The 10,109-nt window shown below is 54.3% G+C and overlaps 1 protein-coding gene across 1 annotated transcript in view; it reads left to right on the top strand.

The window, feature by feature from the left end:
• ADCY3 (adenylate cyclase 3) overlaps positions 1–10,109 on the top strand; it is an 89,454-nt gene that overhangs the window by 72,256 nt on the left and 7,089 nt on the right. Inside the window, exons 8-15 of the mRNA XM_007455506.1 lie at positions 1,567–1,686; positions 3,301–3,443; positions 3,590–3,751; positions 5,031–5,118; positions 5,958–6,074; positions 7,902–8,161; positions 8,456–8,521; positions 10,001–10,082. Coding sequence (XP_007455568.1) covers positions 1,567–1,686; positions 3,301–3,443; positions 3,590–3,751; positions 5,031–5,118; positions 5,958–6,074; positions 7,902–8,161; positions 8,456–8,521; positions 10,001–10,082 — 1,038 coding nt within the window. The remainder of the gene's footprint in view (positions 1–1,566; positions 1,687–3,300; positions 3,444–3,589; positions 3,752–5,030; positions 5,119–5,957; positions 6,075–7,901; positions 8,162–8,455; positions 8,522–10,000; positions 10,083–10,109) is intronic.

The raw sequence follows: 10,109 nt of genomic DNA, 5'->3' as shown, positions 1-10,109 counted from the left end.
GGCCTCTCCCGTTGCGGAGCACAGGCTCCGGACGCGCAGGCTCAGCGGCCATGGCTCACGGGCCCAGCCGCTCTGCGGCACGTGGGATCTTCCCGGACCGGGGCACGAACCTGCGTCCCCTGCATCGGCAGGCGGACTCCCAACCACTGCGCCACCAGGGAAGCCCTCATTCAGTTGTTTTAAATGACATCTCCGACAACTCCCAAATTGAGATCTCAGCCCCAACCGGCATCCCTGTACTAAACTTGCAGCCAGGTGTGCATCTCCATCTGTGTATATAACAGGTCCAAAGCTGAGCTCCTGATCTCTCTACCCTAAAACCAGCTCTTCCTCAGTCTTCCCCGTCTCAATCAGTGGCAACTCTGTTCTTTTCACTGCTCAGCTCCAAACCTTTGGAGACATCCTGACCCCCCTCTACAATCCATGAGCCCCTTCCTGCAAGCTATAGCTCTCGCCCCGCTCTCCTCACACCCTGGCAGCCGCCGTCTCATCCAAGCCATCTCATGCCTGGGTCAGTGTGGTGGTCTCCCAGTCTGTCGCCCTGCCCCGTGCCCCCCCACCCCCCCCCCACCCGCCATCTCCACACAGCAGCCAGAGTGATCCTGCTGGGATGTTAGGTGAAATCATGTCACACACACATGCCCCCACCCTCCGCACTGCCCACTCCACACCCTCCTTCGGTCCTCATCTCACTCAGAGGAAGAGCCAAAGTCCCCTGAGGTCAGGAACCCCATCCAGCAGGTCCTCACCGCCCCACCCCTCTCACTCACTGGGCTTGGGCAGCGCCGCCCTCCTGGCTGCTGCTCAGACACTCCGGGCCTCCAGCCCGCTCCGGGCTTCCGCCTGCTATAACCCGTCCCTGAGAGCCGTGTGACGTGCACCAGGTCTTCACGGAAATGTCATCTTCGTGGTGACACCTCCCCCACCCCCCTTACAGTCACTCCCCAGCAATCCCTGTGTCCCTTGCCTACTCCACCTCTCCAGAGCACTGCTCTCTGACCTTCTGTAATCATTTACTTCTTTACTTCGCTGATGTCCGCCTGTCCTCACTAGAAGGTGGGCTCTGAGGTTAGGACATTCTGTGTCCCCAGGAGTTACAACAATTCCTGTCACACAGTAGGTACCCAGTAAATACTTGGTAAACGAATGAATGAGCTGTTTTCCTGTATAGAGTAGTAGCTTTCCTTGACAGAGTAAATTAAATAATCATTGGGGAAATTGGTTTATGGAATTTATTCAGACTTTTGGAAGGCATTTGACAGGGCTCGACCCCAGAAAAGATCTCTGTGAATCACTGTGTCACTGAGTTACTGTTTTAAAAATAGGAGTTGGAACAATAGGGTCTTTCTCTGCTTAGAAAAGTTGTAATACTAGAAATGGATACTAGAAAATTACAGTGTTTTAAAATTGATGGTCTAGAGAAAGAACTGAATAGTGAGATTTCTAAGGTTACAAGGCCTCTGAACTCTGGTGGGAAGATTCCAGACTGAGAGTAGACCAACCCCACGCTGGGTGTGCATCTGGCAGTGCCTGGGGGCTCCTGATGGCCACTCCCTTCTGCTGCAGGCTCTGCTGAACGGAGTGCCACCTTCCTCAAAGCCCGGCTCCCCTGCCCTCATTGAGACCAAGGAGCCTAACGGGAGCATCCACACCAGCGGCTCCACGTCCGAGGAGCCAGATGCCCAGGTACGTGCGGGGCGAGGCCCGGGATGGCCTGGCCTCTGTCTTTGGTGGCTGTGTAACCTTGGGCTGGTCACCGCCCCGCCCCCTGGCCTCACGGTCTCCTCGTCAGTTACATGGGGTGGAGGTGGCTGAGGTCAGAAGAGGTGCTCACCTCTGAGGCCTTGTCTGGCTCCCATGTCCCAGAATCCTAGAGATTTGAGGGCAGTAAGGACACCCACGGAAATTTCTCTAGGATCCAGGGCTGTTTCAGAAGTGACACTAAAGGGCTGGGCTCACCTCTCTGGTTAGGTCCAAACCCCACAAGTCCTGTGCACAGATGAGGGGTTTCCAAAGGAATGAACAGGCTGGCTCCCTGAGGATGGGATGCACCTTGGGAGAGCGTCCAGGATCCATCCACTACTAAAGAGCTTCCTGAGTATATCCACCGACAGAGGCCAGTGCTGAGACGGGTCTCGGCCTCTGGAGGCTGCCGTGAGCTGGTCGGCCACACCGCTAGTCTCGCTGCAGGGGAGAGAGAACTGCCCCGTGCCTGTGGATCATGTGCTGGAAGACAAGAGGGTAGAGGGCTGAAGATAAACTGGGTTTTCCTTGAGCACCACAGCACTCAGTAACTTTTCCCTATTGTGAGTTTCTTGATCGAAAGTGTTAATACATACTCAGTGTAACTCACTAACAAGAAGGACGCAGAGGCTTAGCAGCCTGTGATTTTCTTTCCTCACAATTAGCCAGTGTCGCACTGCTCCCGATACGCTTCAGGGACAGAGGTTCCTGGTGCTGGAACAGAACATCCACATCATGTTACGGAGAAGAAAATTGGGGCTGGGGTGGACATGGATTATACGGGGTCAGACTCAACCAGCAGCACGCCTGAGCTTAAGCCCGGGGTGTCTTGATTCTGGCTTCCAGATACACTCTTGGACCCGTTCAGACAGCTCTAATCAGCCCATTCCCAGTTGTTATTTGGGCTGATGGCTGTGTAACCATAGTCTGGAGTCATGTGTTTGGAGCGGAGGCTTTTCCTTTGTGACCAGGAATAAAAATGGTAGGGGGTACCCCAGTCCTACCACCCCACTAGTAATAAGGATGTTATTTTCTCTCCATAGCTTTCCCCCTCAGGTCTTCCTCCCCCAAATGAGCCAGATCTGAGCTCCTTTAAGAGCGCCCTTAAGCGTAGGGTTGGGGGTCTTTTACATCCCCAAGGATGCCGCAGGGTATGGCTGTGTGACACCCCCATCCTCGTAGCAGGAGGTGCCAGGACCCCACTGACTCAGCAGCAGTCTCAAATTCCAGGTCTCCCACTCGGGCACCCGGTGGCTGCTCCCCACGCCGCCATTAGTGGGCGATCACTGCAGAGCTTCTGTTAGGGGCTACAGGGCCTGGGACCTGGAGTCCCAGGGAAACCAGGAAGGACTGTGGCTTTTGGGTCCACACCCAAGCAGGACGGAGCCACGTGACAGCACTGGGAAGACTTTTCCCGAGAAATGATCTTGAGACTCAAGGGGCTGGTGCTCGTGTGATCCCTTTAGTTCCCCCTCCCCACAATACCACCCTGTCTTTCCCCAACTTCTCCCCCCTCCATCCCGCCTGCCCCCCCAACTCCGCCACACTGCTTTGCAGGCTGACAACCCCTCATTCCCCAACCCTCGCCGGAGGCTGCGGCTTCAGGACCTGGCCGATCGCGTGGTGGACGCCTCCGAGGATGAGCACGAGCTCAACCAGCTGCTCAACGAGGCCCTGCTGGAGCGGGAGTCCGCCCAGGTGTAAGTGGCCCCTCAGGCAGCTGGCCCCTTGCCCTTGGCACGTGCCTTGTCTGGCCCAGGAAGTCAGTCATCGTAAATACGGCCCCTTCCGGGCAGGCAGAGACAGATGTGATGTTTGCATCTCATAGGGCTTGTTTGCACTGCAGGGTGAGGAAGAGAAACACCTTCTTCCTGTCCATGCGGTTCACGGACCGCGAGATGGAAACGCGCTACTCGGTGGAGAAGGAGAAGCAGAGCGGGGCCGCCTTCAGCTGTTCCTGCGTCGTCCTGCTCTGCACCGCCCTGGTTGAGATTCTCATCGACCCCTGGTGAGGGAGGGGCAGGGCCGGCCCTGACAGCCAGGGGAGGGTGGAAGGTGCCGAGCTTCCTAGGCCAGAGGCCTGCGGGGTGTGGGCCTCAGCTGGAGCCTGACGCAGGGGCGCAGGCTCTGTTCCTTGCCCCCCATCCCCCGGAGCAGCCCCCGGGAATGCTGGGACGGCGCCCTGGACCCCCTTCCTTCTCTCTGCTCCTCGGTCCTAGAATAGCACGCGCGTCAAAGTGGGGGTCACACCAGGGTTGAGAAGGCTGAGGGAGGAAGGGTCCGGGGGGATGGAGACCTTGGCTGGGTGGGTCTGAGTGGCTCTGGGACAAGGAGACAGGACGGGGACGCTCCTCAACCTCGGTCACCACGGCTCATCGGCTCCCTTTCTTGGCTCGTGTTATAAAAGACAGATTTCAGGCTCTGGGTGCAGACTGGTCTCTCTCACAGCAGCAGGTCCTCTGGGGCAAGGCAGGGTGTTCTGGAATCCTTGCCCCCGTCTGCTGAAGCCCAACTGAAGGATCGCTGCCCCCTCCCTTCCTCCCTTTCTCCCCGTGGCCGATCAGCAGCTCCCTCCAGCTCAGGGATTCCCCACCAGAAAGGAGGGGGTGTGGAGCCCTCTTCTGATCAGTTTGGGGAACTTAAAGAGCCTTGGACTTGTCACATGGTCCTAGGTTCTGGACTCGGCTTGCTCACTTATTTCTTCTGTGACCTTGGGTGCATCACTAAGGGTTCCTGGAGCATCAGTTTACTCATCTGTAAAGTGAAAGATGATGATGATGATGATCTGAAGATAATAAAACCTGCCCACGCTAACTCAGAATTGTTGTGGGGACCAAATTCATTCATTCATTTCACAAATATTTGCTGTCTACTTTGTGCCTGGGGCTAAGGTCTAGGGATACAGCGGTGAATGCTGTGACCCTCAGCAGCCTTCAGCAGTAAGCGTCTCTGTTCTGTGCTCTCCCCTTTCATCATTGCGACACGGCAGAATGCTTGTTCTAAGAATCCCTTCCCAGGTTTTACTGGGCTCTGCACAGGGCATCTGTGAGTCTGTCCTTCTTTAAGAAATGTCCCAAAGAACAGTTACAGCTGGGGAGGGTCCCATGTCCCCAGGCCCTGCACACAGCCGGCAGCAACTCCCTGGTATCACATGGAACTTCTCGGGTACAGGCTTGTGCCTTGCTTAGGGGGCCTGCCCTGTGTCTCCCTTCCTTTACTGTCCTGGCCCCTGACCCAGCCCACTACTCCCTCTGGTCCTCTCCTGGATTGTTTTCTCTCTCTCACAGGCTGATGACAAACTATGTGACCTTTGTGGTTGGCGAGGTCCTGCTCCTGACCCTGACTGTCTGCTCGCTGGCTGCCATCTTTCCTCGGGTAAGAAGCACTTTTCCTTTTGGCTCAGAGATGTCTGGAAGTGAGCATCGCTCCCTGTGAAAGTGCGTATTGATGGAGTTGTGTCCTGTCAGATCCTGACAAGTAGAGGACTTCCGTTGGGGTGGCTCAGGCACTCATCCATTCATACATTACACACGTCTTCATTATCGGCTCTGCACCCACTTTGGGCCAGGCCCTGGAGCGCGCGTGGGTGGGTGAGCCAGAGTCTACATAAATGGGAACCTGTGTAGAAAAGCAGTAGAGGCCCAGCTAGAAGGTGGAATGGCTCCAGTTGTGAAGGACCCTGAAAGCCACACACAGAGATTGAGACTTTCTCCTATAAGCACTGGGTGCCAGGCAGAGTTTTTGATCAGAAAAAAAGGGAAAAGCAGCATTTTAGGAAAATGAATCTGGCAGGTGGCTTGTGAGTAACTTGGGGGATTTAGGTACACTGACCCAGGGAAAGCGGGAGTAAGTAGCCAGGCAAAGACGGCCGGCCCTGAAAATTCTCCCCTAACGTGGCTTTGCCGCCCAGAGACAGCGAGTGGACTGCTGCTGGTGGTGCTGTCCACAGGCTCAGGCCGGTCGCCGCGCAGCTCTGGGAAGGGCTCTGATATCTGGCAGCCGTGGTGTGTCACCTGCACATCCAGCAGGACGGGCAGACAGAGCTGGGATCCGCGCCTTCTCAGTTCTGCCGCAGCCAGGTTTTGGTTGACGCACACACGCGGCACTACTTTCCAGGTTCCTGGGAAGTATGGGAGCGAGCAGAGTGGTTAGCAGTCATGTTTACAGGGGGAAGGCTGTCAAGACACAAGGGCCTGGAAATTCCATCCTTCTAGGCCTTTCCTAAGAAGATCGTGGCCTTCTCGACTTGGATCGACCGGACGCGCTGGGCCAGGAACACCTGGGCCATGCTGGCCATCTTCATTCTGGTCATGGCAAACGTCGTGGACATGGTGAGCCCCTGCTGTCCTGTTGAAGGGACGCCCACTCTCAGAGGAGGCTTCTGGATTAGCCTGCATGAGCAGTTGCCAGCCCATTTCCCCACCCCCAACAGACACAGGTTTGGAGTGGCACTTAGGTTCCTAAACGATCATCCTGGCCAAACGGCGGGGTCTTCTCCCCGGGATGCCTCTGAGACTTCCTTGTCTTCCCCAGTTCCTCACTCTCCCCGGGTCCAGGAGCCCAGCGCCAGGCACCAGCTCCTTTCTGGGTGGTTTACATATGCTGTCTCATTTAATCTCTATAACAATCCTGAGAGGTCAGTATCATTTGTAGTTTCATGTGAAAAAATGATGCTCAGAGAGGTTAAATCACTTGTTTTAGGTCACACAGCCAGTAAGTAACAGAGTGGAGAATTGAAGCGGTTCTAAATCCCCGTCCTGTGTTTTCTCTCTCCATGTCTCACTGTTCAGGGGCCCCAATACTCCTAAGCTTTCTGTTTATCTTAAGTATTCCCTACAGTGTGGCTAGCATCAGGCATCCATCAGGACGAGGGAGGTAAACCGGCTCCACCAGAGGAGCGCTCCTGTTTGGCCTTCATCCATTTGAACAAGGCCACACCTTCCAGAGGTGGGTCACTGGGATGGCAATTTCACTGATCCCAGATGGCTAGCGGTAGACGAAATCCTCTGCTCTGTTGTCCTCAGTTCATGTGGGTCCCGTGAGGGGGCAGCAGAGGCTTTCTTGGGGAGAAGGGATGGCAGTGGGAAGCCACCAGCCAGTTCCTGAGCACTGGGCACTTGGAGCTGTCACTGGTGCTCTCTGGTCAGGCCTCCCAGCTCCCTCCAATGTTGGTAGTACTGTACCAGATACACTCTCTTAAGAGTCCTGCTTTTTGCAAATATAATGTTATATTATTTGCTTTATTATCTTTAACAATTGAAGCATGGGAGAAAAGTCAGCATGGAGACTTATTCTGGTAGCAGTGTACGTGAGAAGCCCCAGGGCCAATTGATCCAAAGTCCAACAGGAATGGAGTTAGGAGCTCCAGAACCTGACACGCCCAGGGGTTGCTGGTGGCCACAGGGCAGGGAAGAAAAGGCCTGGGCCCCTTGCGTGTCAGGACACCCCCCCTGGAGCCTGGTGCCGAGGTCTGGGAGCCACTGTTTGACAGGGTCATGGACACTGGCAGGACATCTGGAAGTCCTGTGGAGGGGAGAAAAACTAGGGAGGTGTGAAACTTTCCACGTGCTAGACTCACATGCTGAGAGCCTCCCCAAAGCCAGACAAGCACCAGTGGGTGAAAATGAAGACAAGTAGGTTTGATTCGGTTTATGGATGCACTTTCCATTGACCACGTCTGCCCAGCAGTGGGACCGGCGACCAGACTCCAGAAATGAAGGGTCTGAGTGGAGACTGGCTGCCGTTGCAGTGAAGCTCTGAGGAGCGGCCTGGCTGGCTCACGGCCCCTCCGGAAGCAACAGAGTGCTGTGGGCAAGTGCACGTTGGGTTTGAAACCTAACGAGCGGACTCCTGGTTCTGGCTTTGCTGCTTGCTAATTCCACCACTTTGGGCAAGGGCGGCCTCTCCGAATTTTCCCTATGATGGTGGCAGCACTAAAATACTCAAGAGAATTTTCATGACCATCAGGGGAGATGATGGTAAAGCTCTTAGCAGGAATTAACTGACTTTTGTATTACTGTGCCCTGGTAAATTTTTCTTCTTTCTCGGTGTTTCTGAGGGAGCCGTGGGAAGTGGCAGCTGCCACAGCCCCGCCTTCTCTGACCAGTGTCTGCTGTCCCCTTGCACCCCGCGCTCTCCCCTACGGTCCTGGCCTCCAGCTTAGCTGTCTCCAGTACTACATGGGACCCACCAACGGCACCTCAGGGGTGCAGATAGAGGACGGCTGCGTGGAGAACCCCAAGTATTACAACTACGTCGCTGTGCTGTCCCTCATCGCCACCATCATGCTGGTGCAGGTCAGCCACATGGTCAAGCTGACACTCATGCTGCTCATCGCAGGGGCTGTGGCCGTCATCAACATCTACGCCTGGCGCCCCATCTTTGATGAATACGACCGCAGACGCTTCCAAGAACACGAGTAAGATGAAACCTGTTTGGGGATCTGCATAGTCTCCTTCCTCCCACCCCCCAGGCCCTGTTTCAAGGTCATGGGTCTGCACTGAGCTGGCCGTCTGTCTCTAGGGCTCATCCACGGCTTGTATGGGAATCAGGGTTTGTGGTTTCTCACAGACGGGCCACTGGTTGGCTGTGATCCCAGGACACATCCTTCCCCTTCTTGAGGAGTTGAAGACCTGGGTCACCTCAGTGTTTGGCTGGGCACCAGTCTCTTGTACCCGATGGGGCCTGAGTGTGCTATTATCTGTCCCAACAGCTTTCCGATGGTGGCCTTAGAGAAGATGCAGGTACCTTCCAGCCCTGGGCTCAATGGCACTGACAGGTAAGGGTGACCGCTTTCCCATCCTGGTCTGCGTTTTCGGCTCCTTTCTTCTAGAGGCAGGGAATACAACAGGCCAAAGCCCCATGGTCTCATCCTTCCAGAGGCACGTGACGTGGGATAGTCAAGCTGGAGAAGTGAGTGTGTGTTTCTGTAGGGAGACTGCAGCAGACTTCAGTGCTCATCTGGCCACACTGGCCTCTCCTGAGTCAAAAAGAGTGAGGCCTGGCGAGCAGTGTGGTTTAGACGGTGGGATAGAGAGCAGGCTGGGCTGAGGTGAAAAGAGAGCAGCCAACTGGAGGACAGCTGCGTTTACCGGCTGGCAGGACAGACGGCAGAAACAGGAGCGGGAAGGAACACTATTGCATTCAAACTAGAAGACCTGGATTCTGAACCCTGCCGCAGTGATTCTCTGTGGGGCCTCAGGCCACTTTTCCTGAGTCTCAGTTTTCATCTCTTGAAGAGGCTATCAGACGAGAAGTTCTTCAAGGTCCCTTCTAGCTCTAAAGTTTTAGAATTGTATGATTCAGTGACTTGACTAGACTTTTAAGTAAGTTTTAAAAAAAAAAAGATGACCTAACAGAAGGTGGGTAGAAGCCTTGAAGAGTGTTTCACAAAAGAAGAAATCTAACTGGGCACTAATAAATGAAAGGCATTCAGGTAACTGAGGTCGTGCAAATTCAGACCACTGTGAAAGACCATCACACCCCTATCAGTTTGGCGAAAATTAAGAAGTCTGATCACATCGTGTATAATAATGGTAATGCATACATTCCTGGTGGGAGTATAAACTGTTACAACCATTTTAGAAAACAATTTGGAGCTAATTAGTACAGCTGAAAGTAGACCTATTCCACAGCTATGTGTACACCTTAGAGAAACGAATGCACATATATATGTCCCAGGATACATGAACAAGAATGTCCACAGTTGCACTGTTTATAATAACCACACACACCTACAAACATCCAAAACAAATGAGAACGACCCAAATGACATCAACAATGAACAGAGTATATTCATATAATAGAATACCGTACAGTAATGGAAATGATGTACAGCTCCACACAAAAATATGGGTGACGGTTATACAAAAGCATGGTGGAACTGTGCCCTCATCCCATCCCCGAGATGTTAGTTAGTCTCTCCCGTCTCCAGATTCCTGGATGGTTGCAGCTACTTTTGTGATCAGTCAGGTGATGCAGTGTTTATTCAACATCCGGGGAGCATCCCCGAAGGCCTGATGTGGATTCCAAGTGCAGCCAGGAGGAGCCAGGAGTTGGTTGGCTGTTAAGACAAAAACCCAATGATTTCAGAAAGCTTTACTGCCTAGTGGGCATCTGGACTTGATGCGGAGGCACTTAAGCCGCTGAGAGAAGTCTCTGGGTGACAGGAAACAGCACAGCCAGATCAGAGGGAATAGAGCCCCCTCGTGAGCGGGCAGCACGGCGCCCTTCAGCTGAGTTGTCCTCGGTCCCACAGGCTGCCCCTGGTGCCGTCCAGGTGCTCGATGACAGGGATGATCTTCGTCATGACGCTCGGCTTCTACTACTTCTGCCGCCACGTGAGTGCCTGCGCCCCCCCCCCCCCC

This window comes from Lipotes vexillifer, unplaced genomic scaffold, assembly GCF_000442215.2.
Source record: "Lipotes vexillifer unplaced genomic scaffold, Lipotes_vexillifer_v1.1 scaffold131, whole genome shotgun sequence".
NCBI lineage: Eukaryota > Metazoa > Chordata > Mammalia > Artiodactyla > Lipotidae > Lipotes > Lipotes vexillifer.
The sequence above is the reverse complement of the archived record's forward strand: the minus strand, read 5'-3'. Positions and strand labels throughout refer to the sequence as shown.